General features: G+C 43.2%; 1 protein-coding gene and 1 long non-coding RNA gene across 3 annotated transcripts; both read right to left on the reverse strand.

Moving 5' to 3' along the window:
- Positions 1-335: 335 nt before the first annotated feature.
- Positions 336-7,373, reverse strand: sept5a (septin 5a). The gene is made up of 11 exons (XM_034542022.1): positions 6,969-7,373; positions 5,067-5,157; positions 4,890-4,976; positions 4,524-4,647; positions 4,140-4,274; positions 3,671-3,767; positions 3,475-3,576; positions 2,457-2,553; positions 2,229-2,364; positions 2,032-2,128; positions 336-1,446 (listed from the first exon to the last, which is right to left on the reverse strand). Exons 1-11 carry the CDS (start codon positions 7,041-7,043, stop codon positions 1,384-1,386), a joined length of 1,104 nt encoding a protein of 367 aa, XP_034397913.1. The 5' UTR covers positions 7,044-7,373; the 3' UTR covers positions 336-1,383.
- A 3,344-nt stretch (positions 7,374-10,717) lies between these two features.
- LOC117736589 lies at positions 10,718-18,180 on the reverse strand. Of its 2 annotated transcripts, XR_004609975.1 has the most exons (4): positions 18,082-18,180; positions 17,888-17,901; positions 12,426-13,176; positions 10,718-11,363 (listed from the first exon to the last, which is right to left on the reverse strand). It is a non-coding gene; the product is annotated as an uncharacterized LOC117736589 (long non-coding RNA). The 2 variants fall into 2 exon arrangements; XR_004609974.1 differs by having other exon boundaries at positions 10,718-13,176.
- Between the last annotated feature and the right edge of the window lie 681 nt (positions 18,181-18,861).

Below are 18,861 nucleotides of genomic sequence, written 5' to 3' on the forward strand. Positions count from 1 at the left end.
TACTTCTGTATTTCTAACCTGTAGTATTGCTACTTTTACAGAAGTACACCAACTGAATACTTCTTCCACCACAAAATGTGTGAGTCAAAGTCCCCGGCACAGAAAATACACACGTGTCATTCACACCGATGGGACGTCTGCTCTGACTGGCAGGGAGAAGATGCTGTGTGCATTGTGCAGAGGAAGAATGGCTGCAGCAGATAAACGTGACTCAGCGGATGAAGTTTCTTTCCTCTCTGAGCGCTGACGCTCGCACTCTGGAGGACGTTGGCGCTGCGCTCACTGGACCTCAGAGTCCTTTAAGCCTGTGACACCCACAGAGAAACGATGCAGGGTGACGAGAAAACGAGTTTTATTGGTCACACTTTTATAAACGGGGCTGAGCTCACAGCCTTCAGGCAAAATATGTACTGTTCCTCAGTATCAGCGCGCACACACACACACACACACGCACGCACACACGCACACATCTTCACTAGCATAATGCAGAGACTCACTTCCAATAAAAACATGGACACAGTATTCACTCCTCATTGTTCATATATTTTTACCGCAGTGGCAACAAAGCAAACTGGAGGTCATGTTGCATTTGAGCAGGAGCGCAGGGCCTCGGTTATGAAGCAGTAAAAAATAGGCCCACAGCATTTAGCGGATATGAGTGAGCTCAGCATGCACTGCTGCGACCCTCTCAAGATGTCAAAGGCTCTCCATTCACAGTTAGCCACTGGCAATAAGTGCATTTTCAGCTCAGCCAGCACACACACACATATATAAAAATGCCGGGAGAGATTATTTTGACTTGACAAATTAATTGTGAGGATCAAGAGCAAAAGTTGGCTTCAAACTAAACAACTAAAAGTAAAGTCGCTGTCGATAAAAGGGAGTTTTATGGACGGATACCTTAGAGGAAATGTCATGAAATACAAACACACACACATTCACATTCACTCACAAACATATAATAAAAACAAAACAATATCCATCAAATCTTAACATCACACAACAACCTAAATCTCTTTACAAAACATCTGATACCCTGACAAAATATCCAAAAAAAGGTTTAGCATTGCATTTATAAATTAGATACACTGAGTAGTAATTTAAATTACGCATTTATATTATATATGTTAAGACTGTTAAACCCCAGCGAGGGACTCAAAGTGGGCAAACTGGATTCAAAGGTTTTAAAGGCCAAAAAACTAAAAACCGGCTCCCACAAACAACCGTCCAGGCAGACAAACGATATGAAGCACCAAACTGAGGATTAATGGACAGCCACAGTTGCCACTAAACAGGCGACCCCCATGTTGTCTGAAGGTCTCACTGTCGTTCTGGGGGGAAGCAGCAGGTGGCGCTGCAGACCAGCCCTGCTCCCGGGGACGATCACTGGTCCTTGTCGTGCATCTGCTGCTGCATCTTATTCAGCATCTCCTGCATCCTCTTCAGCTGCAGACAAAGAGGACGTTTGGTTAAACTCACGGAAACATCCGGAAACTGATGCTGGTGTGTGTTTGATCCTAAAATAGATTAAAGATCATGAAAACTCGGACTTCGAGGTAAAAGTCACTGCTGTGGATTTAAATATGTGGAAGGAAAACATGAATGATATTGGGCTGAACAATAATTTAGAAATACTGGCACTAAATACATAAATTCAAGGATGTAGTTGATGAAAAGTTGGATTTTAGTCTCACATAATGACAGAATAGAGCAATATACTTTGAAAAGGGGAAAGTATAGTATTTTGTGTACATTAACTGTATAAAATGTGTACATACACATACAGGTTGTAGTAAGAAACTGACTAAATGAATTAGTGTATTTCTTTCTTTCATTTTTAATAATAAATCTTTAATGTGATCATATTTATGATATATATGCAGGCAACCTCCGAAACGCCGGCTTTTTGGGTCGGTTATTTCTTCCAGCAGCATATCGGCTACTGGACAGCTCAGGCCTCAGACCCCTGGGTGGGTGCACCCTGACCCAAAGGTACGGGCTAGGGGCAAAACAGCAAAAGTTGCGCCTTACCTCTTCATCTTTCATTTTGATTAGTTTCTCAGTCTCCACATCTGGAGTGGACAGGATGGGGATGGGACTCTCCATACGGTTGTCCTGAGTCAGTTTACTGAGGAGGAGGAAGAAGAAGAAAAGTAGGAGAGCTGAAGCAGACATATCTGTCCTGAAATCTGCAAACATCAGCAGATGTTTCTCTCGTCGTCACATACCTGGTCATCTCCTGGATGCACTGCGCTCTGTAGTTCTCGTAGTGGACGTCGCAGGTCACGTCTTTGAGGTCGTGCATGTGTGAACGAATCAGCATGTTCCTCAATTTCACAAAGTCGCAGTGCGACTGGTTCTCCACTGAGCAAAGACAAACGCAGAGTGAATGAATACGCCGACGTATACGCCGTCCAGACTGTGTCTAATAAGAGGCGGCTGACGTCCAGACATACCTTCAACGATGCCCCAGGGGTACAGTCTCCCTCTCACTCGCTGCCCTCGAGCCTCCACCACTGTGTTACTGCCGATCACGGCGAACGGGGTGCACTCCTGCACACACGAGACATGAGGTTGGCTTGTTTTTGTAGTTTTTTTAAACCTTGATGTATCCAGAGAAAGCTGACTGAGCATGCTGGGCCTTGGTAGACATTCACAAAAGCCCACTGAGCGGCTTCAGAGAGGCGTGAATGTAATGGTTGAAATGCGTTTTTACATATTATTTTAACGATTTGTTATTTATTTTTCTTACACACATTCTTCCAGCTGATCAGTGGATTCATGTCACAAACCAAAACAGCGTTGCTGCTCCTACATTGAAAGGGTTAAAAGGTCACCTAGTAGATGAAGATTTAGAGGCGGATCCCTTAAAATCTCGGCACTTGATACGGATAATTATCCGGATGGCTTGACATCCCACTAGCAGGAAGTGAGAACACTGACGTCATGTCAAACGTTGTTTTAGTCAAGTGTCTAATTAGCTGATTCCCGTATTTTTACTCGATATATTTAGATTTGACGACTCTTAAAGGGACATTGTGCAGAATTTGGCATGAGGTTGCAGATTACAACCGACTGAAACGTCTTGTGTGCCGAGCGACAACTCTATCTCGACTCAGGGTTTGGTTTGTCGCTCTGGGCCACTGTAGAAACATGGCTCCATGAAGACGACCCAACAATTCTTATTTTCAAGTGATTAAACAATCAAGAAAACATCTTTAATAGTCTTGTTTTTCATTTCTGCCAATAGATCGCCGTTAATACTACACATTGTTCATTTAAGCCAAGAAAAATTAAAATAAATAAGAAAAGACGTTCCTTTTGGTGTCTTTTTTGGTGTTTTGGGGGAACTCGGCATTGATCCAAGTGAGGAAACATGTTTTCCTGTAAACATATTACAAGTGAAACGACTTCAGTTTGAGGCTAAAGTTACAGTGTTTTCCATAACGACTGGACTGTGTCGCTCAGACTCACCTTCAGCTCTTTGTCGAGCTGTTTGAACTCTTCATCCTCATCAGAGTCACATTCGGGGAACTGGTAGACTTTGATCCCAAACTTGTCTATTTCCTCTCGTATCTAAAGATGAATCAGACGAACGGTTACAGTGACTGACCTGCAGACGGTAAAAAACATGCTGAATTCACTGTGGAGCTGCATTTCTGGGACTCACTCTGTCTTTGAGCTTTTTGATCTCGTTGGGAGTGAGGCAGTCGGCTTTCGCGATCAGCGGAATTATGTTCACCTTTTCGTGCAGAGCCTTCATGCAACTCGACGATCCACCGGACGAAGCCCTGTGGAGGAGAGAAACCCAGAGTGACAAGGAAGCAAAGTGGGAGTAAAGTCCTCCAAATCAAAAACAGGTTGATTGGACTACGACAAGCATCCCCTTGGGGACATGATGAAATATGAAAAGTGGTGTGCATATGTATCACCCAGCTGAAATCAAATATGGTGCTACCAGTTACCTTCAGAAGTCACATAATTAGTTGAATAACAAATACAAACAAGTGTCCTGTGATCTAACGGAGCCCCATCCATTATTACAAAATGGAAAGAGTACTGCACCACAACCAACCTGCCATGAGTACATACATTTATCTATATATATATATATAATGTGTGTGTGAGCGTGTAATTACCCGTGCCCAAATGGAGGGATGAAGTAGAGGCAGCAATGGACTCGGTTGTCCTGGATGTTCTTTCTGTTCAGCCCGCTCTCATCCCTGAAATACTGCTCAAACTGCTGGTCTATGTAGTCTGTGATCGGCTTCCAGCTAGGACACACACACACACACACACACACACACACACACACACACACACACACACACACACACACACACACACACACACACACACACACACACACACCACACACACACACACACACACACACACACACACACACACACACACACACACACACACACACACACACACACACACACACACACCATCAGCTCCTCCGGGCACTTTGAATTCTGGCGAGCAGGCTGAATCGGGCACACGTCAGACCAGCTCACCACTCGTTGTTGTTGACGGCGTCTCCGAAACCCGGCGTGTCGACGATGGTCAGCTTGAGCTTGACCCCTTTCTCCTCGATGTCTACAGTGTGTTTGATGATCTCCACGGTTTGGTTGATGCGCTCTGCAAAGCAGAGACACAGAGAGGGAGACGGGGCGCAAACGAGGTGAAGCGGCTGCAAGGTCAAGGTCAAACATCCCCGGTCCGCCTTTAACTGCAGCATTAGATCATTTAGATCTACAATTAGAGCATTTAGAGACTAAACTGGACTTCTTCTAGCACTGTGACTTAAATGTAAGACGACCAGTGCTCAGTGCGTTAATTGTGACCGATACAGAGAGATAAATAATAGAGGAAACACTCACCTTCAGCATTCAGTAACTTCCTGTCTTTGTAGAGGTCTGTGAGGAACAGGCTGTTGACCAGAGTGGATTTGCCCATCCCAGACTCTCCTGCACACACAGGCCACGATGTGTAAACTATGAGGCTGGATCATTAGGTACACAAGGCCGGTCAGTCTGTGTCTTCGGCTACAAACTTACCTGCCACCATCAGCGTAAAGTCGAAGCCTTTCTTCACTGACTTCCTGTGGACCTGGTTGGGCAGAGTTGCGAAACCCACATACTGCTTCTCCTGGGACAGAAAAAGAAACGACACGAAGAAGAAGAAGAAGAAGAAGAAGAAGAAGAAGAAGCTTTATTATAAATGTTTCTGACAATCATTGTAGAGCTTAAATAATGAAGTCAATGGACGGGCAAATAATTGGCAGCTATTTTGATAATTGATTAATTGGTTCAGTCATTTCTTGTTACAGCTTCTCACGTGTGAAGATTTGTTGCCTTTCTCTATATCATATAATAGTTCATTGACCATCTTTAGGTTTTTGACAAATCAAGCAAGACATTTGAGGAAATTGCTGTTTTTCACAATTTTAGTCCATCTACTTGTTAATCATAATATATATATATATATATATATATATATTTATTAGTTAATTGTAGTCAAATTGTCAAATCTAATCCCTGAAGCCCAAAGTGATGCCTCCAAAGTGATGCCTTCAAATTGCTTGTTTTGTTCGACTATGAGTCCAAAGCCAAAACTATTAAGTTCACCATCACAAAGGAACAGTAGTGGAAGGTAACAAAGTACATTTACTGTAAATACTGGACTTAAATTACATTTGAAGGTACTTGTACTTTACCTGAGTATTTGTATTTTCTCCTACTTCATACTTCAAATTCAGAGGCAGGTTATGATTAATATTGTGGTTATATTGTAGTTTAAGATAAGATATAATTATACGTTCCTTAAACTGTGTAATGCGTTAATATAATATGCATTAATTTGAAATGGGCCAACCTGATCAATGTTACTTGTGGTACTTTAAGTATGTTTTGCAGCTCCTTTAGAAGTATTTCCACACTGTGTTATTATCTATTTTAAGACTTACTTCTTCCACCATTGCAAAAGACAAACAAAAGTATCACATCGCCACATTTGAGAAACGAGAACCGGACATTATTTGTCATATTAGTTTTGCTTGAAAAATAGTTGAATGAAAAGTTACATTATCCGGAAGCCACCTTTAAAACATAATAAATAAAAGCAGACGATGAATAAAAGTAAGATTGGAGGGTTTCGAATGTGAAAACAAAACGTTTCTGCAGCATCTTGTGCAATAAAGAAAATCTCAAAAAACGACCGCAACAGACAGAAAATCTACAACTGCACGTGCGCATGCAGCATTCCTCTCGTGCGCAGCTGAGAATAAACCAGCGCCTCAGACTTTCCACTGAAACGCACAGCGAGAGCCCCGGGACACCGAGAGCCCCGGGACACCGAGAGCCCCGGGACACCGGGGGCCCGGGACACCGAGAGCCCCGGGACACCAAGAGCCCCGGGACACCGGGGGCCCGGGACACCGAGAGCCCCGGGACACCGAGAGCCCCGGGACATCGAGAGCCCCGCGCGGTGGCGCACGGAGCGCGCTCGAGTCTCCATCTGGCAAGGACGTCATCTTCCCCCGACGTGCACACGCGCACAAGACAGAAGCCACATTCAGCAGACCTGAACAGCTCTTTCTGTCACTCTGCAGTGGCCGGCACAAACAAAACAGTCAGAGTCCTTATGAGCTGTCATAACTTGGCATTTCACAGCCCTCGCGGGTGACTATTGCATTCATGAAACACACGCACGCACGCACACACACACACGCACGCACAGGCGGTACAATCAGTGCCAGAGGAGTGAGAATAAGGGAATCTGTGCAGAAAAGACTCCTCATCTGTCACATGGAGGTCTCACACACACACGCAAAGAGGTCAAAAGATGCTGCGGTGTAACCCGGTCTTTCATTTTTTGGGGGGTTATATGTGAAAAAAAGTTGTCCACGCTTTTATAAATATATCCACCCCCTGAAATCCAACTTGATTTGATTATTTTACCTTCTGCCTGGCTGTTCTCACTCGTGGGCACAGCAGCCGCTCCACCAGTTTCTCCTGCAGCATGATGGCATCCATCCCAAACCGCTCCGGCACTGACGGACCAAAATAGCCACGGGTCTCAGAAAATTGAAAAACAGCCCAGCAGGGAGAGGGAGAGGGAGGGGGAGAGAGAGAAAGAGGGAGAGGGAGGGAGAGAGAGAGAAAGCGATGCGAAGCCTCGAGACCTTGATAAACTCGTCCGCTCCCCAAATGGTCTCCAACACACCTCTTTCCTGTTTGTGCTCTCCTACTTTCCTTCTGTTGAATCCCTTTCTTTCTTTTTCATTTCTCCCTTTCCTCTCTGCCCCGCAGCGGTCCGACTCTCCCTGTTCAGACAGGTACGGAGGAATTCTCGCAGAGGAAGAGAAAGAGAGAGAGGGAGAGAGAAAGAAAGAGAGAGAGGGAGGCAGACGGAGAGAGAGAGAGGCAGACGGAGAGAGAGATGGAGACGGAGAGAGAGAGAGAGACAGATAGGGAGGGAGGCAGACGGAGAGAGAGATGGAGACGGAGAGACGGAGAGTGAAAGAGACAGAGAGAGAGAGAGAGAGAGAGAGAGAAGTGGCAATTTGAGGGAGGAAACAAGGGAGGGATGGAAGAAGCGAGCGTCTAAAAGAAACTCATTCATTCAGCTCGTATCCCCCATAAAAGTCTACAGAAGCAAAGACGGGACCAGTTTGAATGCATAAAAACAAACTTGCTTGAACTTGACAGTGTCAAAGGCTGCAGGACAAACAACATAAAGACACAAGCGCTGCAAGTACAGGCCTGTGGAGAGAGCAAGATAAACAAGTGTGTGTGTGTGTGTGTGTGTGTGTGTGTGTGTGTGTGTGTGTTGAACAGAGGCTGCTCACCATCATCTTAGACCATGGAAAATATTTGTATTATCAGCGCATTAAAGATGTGGTGGGAGAAGTACTACGATCTTTTACAACAAAACAATGTATTTCAATAAAAGATCTTATACTGAAGTCAAACAGCAACATGCACTTAAAGACTTCAAAGTAAGAGACAAATGTCCCCTGTGACTGTTATGTTATTATGGGTGACTTGTTATTGCTGATGTTGAACTTGTAATAACTAAGTATAGAGTTGGGCCCCTCCAACGGGTCAAACTATCATATTTAATGAAACCATTTGGGAAGTTTAGAGATAAAATGTCTCTTTGTTGGAACTGTTTATGACTCGTAAACATCTGAAAAGTGGCATGGCGTCACAAGCAGACTGCTTTTTTATAAAAGGGTTGATGAGTCGCAAAGGTTGGGAGCAACTTTTATTTTTAAGTTTACTACAGATCTTCTTATCCAACCCTCTGTGAGAACACACAAATAAATATTTGTGTACAAGTTGTCAAACTATTGTGGATTGGTTTCGTTTGAGTCATTAAAACTAATTCCTACAGCAGGTATCCATGATGCCTGTTTTTAAGAGCTCAAAACATTTGGGAAGCTCTTGTCTAGACTGTAATGAAAAGGATGTCTAGGATGCCGTCTGTATGTGTGTGTGTGTGCGTGTGTGTGTGTGTGTGTGTGTTTGTAGAGGTGAAGGAGGTACATTTCATGGCAGAGGTTGCAGCCGATTGCTTCCAGATGTGACAGCGCTGTGTGTGTGTGTGTGGCTCATGCATGATGTAGGACCGCAGAGCTTAAATGCTCTTTGAAATAAAAGACCTCTTTTTTTCTCTCTCTCTTCTTTTCTTTCACCCCAAAGTAGGCACACCCCGCGGCGATGCCACGTACAGAATATGACAGTCCCACTCCACGCCACCGGAGGGCGACAGAGGCATCAACCCAGATAAAGAGTTTATGGTTTGAGCCGACAGAAACCATCTCATCCATGGTGGTGGTGGTGCTGATGGAAACGTCAGCAGAGATGAAGAGCTCAGGTCCTTGTAGACATGAATGAGTGTGATAATGTGTGTGTGAGTGTGTGTGTGTGTGTGTGTGTGTGTGGGGGGGGGGGGGGGGGGGGGGGAACAGATAGAAGAAAAGAACAGATGTCATGAAATTGAGTTACAATTGACCCCCCACCCCCTTCTCCCGCAGCTTAAAAAAACCCACTTTCAGTCTCTCAGTGGCCAGCTGTCCCTTCCACTCTTAAACCACCAGACAGACAAACTATCATCTGCAGTCACTCCGTCTTTGTTACTTGTAACCTCAACACAGAGTTCAATTAAACATCTCCCTCAGGTGAAAAATAAATATGATAAGTATATTTAATCTTAGCATACTTTAGTATCCTTGAAGCCCTACTAATAAGTATACTTAAAGTGTGCTATTTTGGAACAATTTATGTTGTACTTAATATATTTAAGTAGTACTTAAATACTATTTAAGAACAATTTGAAGTATATTCAGTATATTGTTTTGTGCTAAATTGGAACAACTTTAAGTATACTTAAAGTACATGACTGTGTATATGCTAATATGCATGCTGATAGTTCACTTAAAGTATATTTTTATTATATTTTAAGTATATTCAAAATATACTATTGACATTTTCAGTATATTTGAAATACATTAAAGTATTTTTTTTCCTATGCCTGGGCCATTACCACGTGAAGCCGAAACAATATGTCTTGTACCATCTTTGTCATTCACAGCCTCCCTCCAGACCCATAGGATATTGTGGCTCACGGTACAGATGACATCAGGCTCTTTTTAGATCCCAGAGGGGGATTATAAGGCGTGAATGAGTGACAGGTGTAAAATAAAGGAGGGGTCCTTCTCTCGTCTCATTTCTGTTTTGCCGTGTTTTATTGGCTAAATGTACTAGATAAACCCCATTTAATGTATTTGTTGCTTATTCTGAGGTGAAATGGAGATTTTCATAAAGTCACCGACAAAACAGCAACAAAATATTAATAAATGCCATCACTATTTACGTAATCATCTAATTATCCATGTTACATATGGTCAATAAAATTGAGCCGGTCGAAGCGTTTCAGATATTTGGGTGTTCCTCGACTTCTGGAAGCCTGGACCCATTTTTAATCACCCGCTCCAATCCATTCATCTTCCATTCATTTATTGTTTTAATACAGACAGGTCTCTCCCTTCCGTCTTTCTTTCACTTTATCATCTCCCTCTTGTGCAATTGCGAAAAAACGAAAACAAAATACACAACGAACTACTCATCACTCAAACTCATGAAATATCAATAAATGCAGATGTTACCCACCGCCTGAACATCTGGATCCGGATCCTGAGTAAGTAAGAAAAATGGCAAACTCCTTTTTGCTGCTTTGGAGTGACTAAGTTGTCAAAGTTGCGACTCGGGTCAGTGAAGTCCCTCTCTGGCCTCTGCCAGCTGATCAAACACAGGGATTAATAGGAGGCAGAGTGTACGGCAGGTGCAGATGGACAAAACCAGGATTCAGGACTAGTGACAGGAAGCAGGGCAGCAGGCTGTGAGGGAGCAACATCTTCAAACTCTCTTGTTGTCTTTGGCTTCCACGCGATCCGATATCTCTTCATTTTGTGGTTTGGTCCCTTTTTGTGCACATTTTTACATATTTGTCTCGTTTGTTGCATCGATTCGTCTTTTCTCCCCACGACTGCAACTACTGTTGCAAGTATTCACACAGTCTGTGGATTGTTTAGTCTATAAACTCTTCAACCGCCTAAACCCTAAAAACATTTAATTTTCAATTATATAATAAATATAACAAAACAAATGTTTTCAGTTTAGCGCACACACAAATGAATATTTGGCATTTTATTATCATTAATAGATTTTCACAATTGCTGCGGTTCAATTTTCGACTACACAAATATTTGTCTGAAAAAAGTGCCTTTTTTAATAAAGATAAATGACGTATTTGTGCTGAACCACTTGTTTATCTTTTAAACAAACCTCTCTTGAAGAGACGTGGAAAATGATCTCCGACTTTTCCGGAATATGGTTTTCTTTTGCTCTTTACAACAAGAACAAGAGGCTTCGCTCACAGAATACTATTTCAGTGTATGAATGCACCATGCCCCTGTGAGTCCGTTTATTTGTCAGCCTGTCAACATGTTGCATGGTCCTGCGGAGGCAGAGAGGGATCAGCCACTCTGCCTGCAGGCAGCACTCAGCCTCTTCCTCCCCGTCAAACAAAGTCGTGGCCTTTAAGGAAACCACTCTCAAAAGGGCCCAGCAGTCCGCTCCACTGCCAGGGCACACTCACGCACACGCGCACACACACACACTGAACATCACACACACTGAACATCCGATCACAATTCAAGCTGCAGGATCACTTCAGATTGATCCACCGGATGACGTGGCACGATAATGTATGTGAGTATCCACGGTGACGAGGAGGTGGAGAAGATCCTCCTTGTGTATAGAAGTGTCCCCGCACGCACTGCTTGAAACCTCAAAAGGAAAAATACAAAAGCAGCTTTTTGGAAGACTGCTTTGATTTTAAAAATTGCAAACTTACTGCCTGAAACATTTTTGCATGAATGTTGTCAGCAGCCAGTCGATCCCTCTCTGATACAGTGACTATTCAGTGTGAGGCTTTACTTAAAGGGGAACTCCAAGAACTTTTACACAGCTGTCGGGTTGCATTGTTGGTAAAGTAGGCGCCAGGTTTTGACAGGGAAACAATTAATGGAATATAGACAAAAACGACCTCCGTGTATTGAATTATCTTGCTTATGAATTTGACTTTTTGTCTTTTGTTCTTTTCTTTAACACTTTAAATATCTATTTTACCAGAGGAAAGACTATTTCAACTTCGATTTTCCCCGTTGTAGCAATCTAAGTGAAAGAGGAATTACTGGTGGTCAAAAAAGGTACGACTACATGAAGAATCTACTTGTGCTTTCCGACCAGTGCATCTCCTGAAACCCAGTGGCCTCGGTCGAGGGCTTAAAATGGTGCAACGTGTCCCTGTGAAGAGCGGTGACCTTTACTGGTGACTTGTCTGCAATGTCCAATGTTTCACCCTGGTTGCTTTGCCCTAAATGTGTGTTCTTTCCCCACCAGAGATGAGGGGAGACAGGAGAGTGGGAGAGGGGTGAGGGAGGCTGAGACAGAAGGAGAGGGGTGCAAAAACACTCTGGGCTTTGCGTCTCCCTTGGAGATGCACTCGGCTCTTTAACATGCTAATCTGACAGCATGTAATTGCTCAGGCAAAACAATAGAATTGCTTCACTGAAGGACACTCGGTCATTGCGGCCCAGTTTTTTAGCATCCGCCTATTCAATGACAATGGACACTCGTGGGAGCACGGCTGTAACCTTGAACGAACGCCATTATTAACATGTGTCCACGAGCATTTAGCAGAGGGAACCACACGGCTGAATGTCTTCATGAAGGAACCAGGTTTTTGTTTTTGGGAGGTTGGAAGTTGTGTAAAACAAAAATGGAGGACACAACTTCTGATACTTAAAGGATGTATTGATACCACTAAGAAGTATTATCTGTACGTACATCCATCAGCTGGAAATAGTCCCCAACAAAAGCACAACAGTGCTGTCTTCAGCAGGATCCAGTGGGCTGAGATCTGTGGAGGTCAATGATGAACCGACACATTGTTGTTTTTTGTCTTTTCATGGGATTTGTTGACAAAAAAAAGTTAGAAATATAAAAAGAATTGAAGGTCCATTGACTCACTTTAATGGTTTTGTGCACTTAAAACTCTTCTCAACCATGTTGCATGAATGTTGAGCTTAACATGGAGAAGTTTCTGCTAAAATCACGAAAAGGTCTGAGCATCCATAATTCCATGACACTTGAGCAAACTCAACATGCTGATGAAGATCATGTGATATGGCCAACAGCTCAGGAGGAAGTGAATAGCTGGGTCTTTAGTTGAGACGCGTGAGGTAAGGTTGCGTGACACCAACCTTACCTCATGCTTTAATGGAAATTCAATTTAAATCTTTTTTATTTTCCAGTCTAAAGTTAACTGTGATTGATTAAAGTAAAATTCTGATTGTGTGCAGTTAATACACAGAGACCGGTTATGAAATAACCCTAATTCTCTCCATTCCTTTCATTGGATTACTGCTTAAAACTCCTGATCCCCATTTCCAAAGAACTTGTAATCCCAAACTTATCATGGCCGACAAAATACTTGAAAAGATTCTTTCAAACAATCTCTCTATCTGGGTCAACCTCCAGTTACTTTCCAAAAGCTTCCTGGAAGGCAGCGCCCTGGAATCACTGTAGGTTTAAAACCCTGAGAAGAAAAAAAGAGCTGCTTCAGGTACAGGACGACAACAGCGCACACACACACGCACACACACGCTCCACCGGATCAGCACACATGTTTGCGGCATGACAAAATGAAAGAATGTGCTTGTGAACACACCGCGGGGCAGAAACTCCCACCCCCAAAAAAACACTCCAAAGAAAACTTTTAAGGGTAGTAATGAGAGAAAAATACACATTGAAGCATAAAGATGTTTTGGGGTTCAATATCTCTGTAAACATCTCTGTTAAATTAAAACTTCTTCGAGAAGACACAAAAAACTAGAAATTGATTCATCAATTATTTATGGAAGAAGACTTCTTGGATCAGCACCCTCTCCTCCTCTTCTTACAACGTTTCTGTTCCGCTGAAAAGCCGGCAGCCACAGGGGGGTTCAGATCCCAGTCCAAATACCCCGCCCAGCCCCCCCCCCCCCCGGATCACTAGTCCTGCTCTGCAGCTGGTCCACACTGGGAGCTCCTAGGGGCCCCATCTGTGGCAGCGAGAGTGGGTCGGGAGGGTGCAGCAATGGAGAAAGAGGGTGAGGAGGAGGGGTGGAGCCGGGTGTACAGGAAGTAACGTGATGACACACGTGCGGACACAAATGCATCTGATGCAACATCTGCTCGCTGTTTGAGACAACAAGGTGTGAGAGGTGTTTCTCAAAAAATAAACGTCTTTAAAAAAAAATAAGGCAAATACTAAGAAGTGAGGAGATAAATGTGCAAGAAGTATATATATATATACCAAAGTGTGTTCTTCACTTTTGGGTTGCCAAAATAATAATAATAATAAAATCTCACTGTCTGCTAAGTCATAAATAAACAAATTATTCATGAAGTCATTAATAATTTAATAAGGGCTTCTCACTTTCTGAGGCATCTGCAACAATTAATAATGAATCTGTAATTTATAAATATTTATAGTAAAGAGGTATAGTAGTTATGTCTTAAAGTGAGTGTTAATATGTTGCTAACATTCACACTTTTCCAGAAGGTCAGAGGTCAACTGGAGGAGCAAAAGAGCTACAAAGAAAGAGAAATCATTTCCCACAATGTGTCGTTTATGACTTATTAACCATTAATAAAGCCAATGTTTACAACTTATTGACCCTTTATAAATGGTGCCTTATTAGAATGTGGTACCCTTAAATTGTACACTGCTTCATCTGAAAAAAAAATGTCCAAGGTTTTATTTTTTAATTATACTTTAAATATAGGCCCTAAATAATTGTTTTGCAATCTGTATACCAAACAACACCATTTCTTATTTGATGTCATTGCGGGTTGGAAAAATGTTACAATAAAAAGAGAGAGAAAGCATGAGGAACAATAAAGACGTAAAGTATATAAATATCACGCTCTTCATGGTGCTACTGTTCCACTATGTGAACGTGCCATTAACCCGTAAGTATCACATGTGGTGACTGTCATCAGTAAAAGTTACATTGACTCACTATAAGTAAAAACAGTTATACGACATATAATATTAAGTAAATTCTTTGTGTATTTGTGGCTTTGTTTATCCTAATTCTTACAACAAAATTGCATCTCAGCGAACTGTTAATCATAAAACTGACATTGTGATTATTTTCTCTCTTCTGTTTCTGATCTGTGATAAAAAAAAACAACTATTCAGCGAATATCCTCCCACACTTGGAATAATCACAGCACAGGATTGTGGGTAGGTCAGATGGTGCCGCCCGCTCACGATCAGAGAAGTGATAGAAATGTAAAAAAAAGAGAAAAAAAGACTGTTGCCTGGCAACGTAATGGCAAAGGAAAGGAAGTGATGGGAATGTTTAGGGCGATGTGAGGGGGAGAGAGACATGGAAACAGGAAGAGGGGAGGGGTAGTTTTTGAAAATATTGCACGAGGTTTGATTATCAGTTATGAGTCTTTCAGCGGTTATGATCTCAGCATTCGCTGAGCACTAATAGTTTTTAGTTTTTTGTACTCCTCCTCCGCAGCCTGGATCATCCAGAAGATGAGATATGCAGCTCAGATGCAGCACGTGGGAGTGAAGAGTGGCAAAACTCACACGGTGTAAAAAACAACAACCCTGTCGTAATCTAAAAACTGAGCATGAGTGAATCACTACACATTTAGGATTCATGACAGATTGATTGTAATTTGAGGGCGTAATCTCCGCCAGGCGAAGCCGGTGGAGATTATGGGTTAAGCCGCATGTGTGTGCTCATCTGTCTGTCCACGGCTCATCTCACAGACTACTGGACCTCGAGGCCTAATATTTTCGGTGCCCATATATGACTATGCTCTCGTGGTTGCAGCAAGTCACACTTGAAAAAATAGATATATTGTGTGTGAGTGACTCCTCACTGCTCTTAACCGATCCGTAGGGCCACAAGTAACCAGCCACTGCTTCAGTTTGGACTCTTGTTTCCGCTACGGATTGCAAAAGGTTCCTCTCGGGATTTGCACGTTGAGGGTGGACATTTTGTTTGTATGTATGTAACTATGGCTTTGCAGATGCCAAACTGAACCGTCTTTTCATGTCGGTAGCAGGTGAGCCAGCTAGCTGTTAGCGGCTGACAGCTTCTGTTCAGAGGGAGCGTTTCAACCGTCAACGTGAAGCGTCACACAGCGACCTCTCGTTTAGGCAGTTGACTCACCAGAAAGAGTTTCTGTTGAGCGAGACGATTGCGTTCTAGGATGCCGGCAATCTTGGTTTGTATTCACGCAATCAGACATCACAACAATGGAAGTTGCAGACACACCTGGCGGAGAGCTACGCTCTACTCCACAAAGGGTAAATGCTGCATCAGCACATCTGTAACAATCATACTAATCCAGCAATCCATGTGTGTGTAGGTGTGTATAGGTGTGTGTTGCGTTGGTGGTGACACCACGCCATCGCAAACATTTCAGCTCGTACAAATGACCATCCTTCCCATGTTTGATTATGGGGATTTCATCTATAGATCAGCATGCAAGGGTTCACTACAAAAGCTCGATGTTCTCTACAACTTTGCAATCCGGTTTGTAACAAATGCTCCCTTCAGAACACACCACTGCACTCTATATTCATCACTAAACTGGCCATCTTTGTGTACGCGTCGAAAAATTCACTAGTTCTTGTTAATCTATAAAACTCTCCTTGGTTTATCTCCGCCCTACCTGTGTCAGCTGCTGCACATCTCATCCCCTGCTTACAACACTCGCTCTGCTAACCATATTTTGTTGGATGTCCCTAAAAAATTCTCTGCACTTGGTTTGTCTTCATTTAATGTTGCTGCAGCTACAACCTGAAATGAACTACAGAAATCCTTCAATCAACAGTCCTACGTCTCCAAGTAGGCCTTTAAAGCCATGATCACAGACTTGCTGAAAGACGAATGCAGCTGTTTCTCAGGCTGTTAGCATGTTGCTTTCTCCGCTCCTTGGCACTTTTTAACCCTGTTTATTTATTTATTTATTTTCCTCTCCTTTCCCTCAAGAGTTTTCGCCTCTTGTCAGGCCACAGTTGTAAATAAGAATTTGTTCTTAATCTGTTTCGCCTGGCTAAATAAAGGTTAAATGAACTCCAACTGTGAATGTTTGGGAGAAGGCAAATCTGTCTGCAACCTGAGCAGCAGGACGAAGGCAGAGAGGACACTGAATACAGGACAAGAGTGAAGATGGGGACCTTTTCTGTTGCCCAAGAATATGCAGACTACCACAGAGTGAAGAAACAAATGTGCAAGAGTGAGGGACCGAATTGTGAAAACAAGCAGATCTCCGTACAGAACAATTCTTCTAAGAATCACAAAATAAAAATGAACAGCACTAAACAGTTTTGACGAAGGTGGGATTTATTTCAGCACTGTTGTATTAAACTGCGTCGCATCTAGTTTGGTGTCCCTCATAAACTGGCAGTAGCCTATAGACATATAAAAGACGTGTTCACGTGTATTTTGCACCTATTGATGTATTTTTCAGCTTTTCGGCTGTCAGCTTGACTAAAGTGTAAATTATTTGTCCTCTTTTTCATCCCTAGCGCTCTTTCAAAATCCATCAACAGTCTTGTTCCATGAATCATCCATGCACACTCAGCACGTGCAAACACTCCTCTGCTGTCATCAGCCACTATATGCAAAGAGGAAGAGGGGGAGGAGGAGCAGGGGGGGGGGGGGGGGGGGGGGGGGGGGGGGGGGGGGGGGGCATCAGAGATGCGACCTGCCCTTGTGTGGCTCGTGTGGCGGCTGTGTTTCTGAGTTGAACAATGGCCAGGAAGCGTTCACTATGCTGATGTAATAATTAGGCCAGTCCAATTGGTCGACTTAATTACCGATAATCGCCGATTATTCTAGAGAGGAGCGGAGAGGAGAGGATGCTGCCTTTTGGGTACCATGTTGGCTGCTCGCCTTCTCGCGACGCCGGCCTGCTCCACATACGAGTCTAAAAATGAAACAATACCACCCCCACCCCCATTCCACTCCACCACCGCCTGTCAGCCTGGGGATCCCAGATCAGCCTGTGATGGCATGGATGCCCTCAGAGCATCATGCGTTTATAAAGCTGGCCGGAAAAACGCGCACATAAGCGGACAAAAAAAACTAAAAAGTGCGATCCGAAACGTAAATATTGCCGCTGCTGCCTGCGGCCGTCCAGCGCGAGGCTGCACTGTGACCACGCAGCATATGGAAACATGCATTCTCATCAGCGCCTGAATGAATACATAAAAAAAGGATGTCACTAACCTCTGTGCCATCCTCTATTGGCCGTTACAGGATGGATGGATAGATGGAGAAGGCGCAGGTGCAAGGATGCGGAGCGACGCCCAGGGAGACAGAGACATGAAGCAGTCAGTCCCCGCGTTGATTCTCAATAAAACACACTGCTGAGAATGAAATATTAATACAAAATAAAATAAAAAAACAGAACGCACGCTCACCTGTTTTAACCGGGATGCGGCTTTTGTACCGGATGTTGGCCGTCATGATGACCGCTCTCCTCCCTCGATTTCACCGAAGCGACGGCTCTCAGAAAGCGGCCCCCTCGCCTCCAAAACCCCGGACGGACAGCAGGAGGGCGGGCCGAAGCTGACAGATGGAAGCTCCTCCTCCGCCTCACGGACTCAGCCAATCACGCTGCAGCGTGTCCCGACAAGCAGAGGGGATCGACAGGATGTCACTAGGAAGGTTGAGGGTCCAAACCGACCCCAACGACATCCATAACTCTTAACATCACTTCGATATTATTCAAATATATCTTTATATATATATATATATATATATATATATATATATATATATATATATATATATAAATATATATATTCATACAAATCATTGGCCCAACCATAGAAAACATTCTGCCTCCCTTTGTCCCAGTGTTTCTATTCGACTAACACACTCGAAGAAGACTTTTGGTATAACCCACCAAATTAAAGGCTTTTTTTGTTCCAGCCTACTGTTGATTATATTTTGCTGACAAATGAAAGTAATAATAATAATAAAAAAACATCTTGAATCTCTCTTCGCTTGAATTGTGTTGCTAAAAACAAGTCGAGTTGAAGCTCTCGTAGTTCCTTGAACCTTTTCACTCGGTCTCAATAATAAAAACGATTTTCAAAGACATACATGTAAATAATTAGTTAATTAGATAATTTAGTATTACACCATCTCCTCTAAAATGTGGATGGAAAAAGGAACATGTCAGCAAAGAATATATT

The sequence above is a fragment of the Cyclopterus lumpus genome, chromosome 9 (genome assembly GCF_009769545.1).
Source record: "Cyclopterus lumpus isolate fCycLum1 chromosome 9, fCycLum1.pri, whole genome shotgun sequence".
Classification (NCBI taxonomy): Eukaryota; Metazoa; Chordata; class Actinopteri; order Perciformes; family Cyclopteridae; genus Cyclopterus; species Cyclopterus lumpus.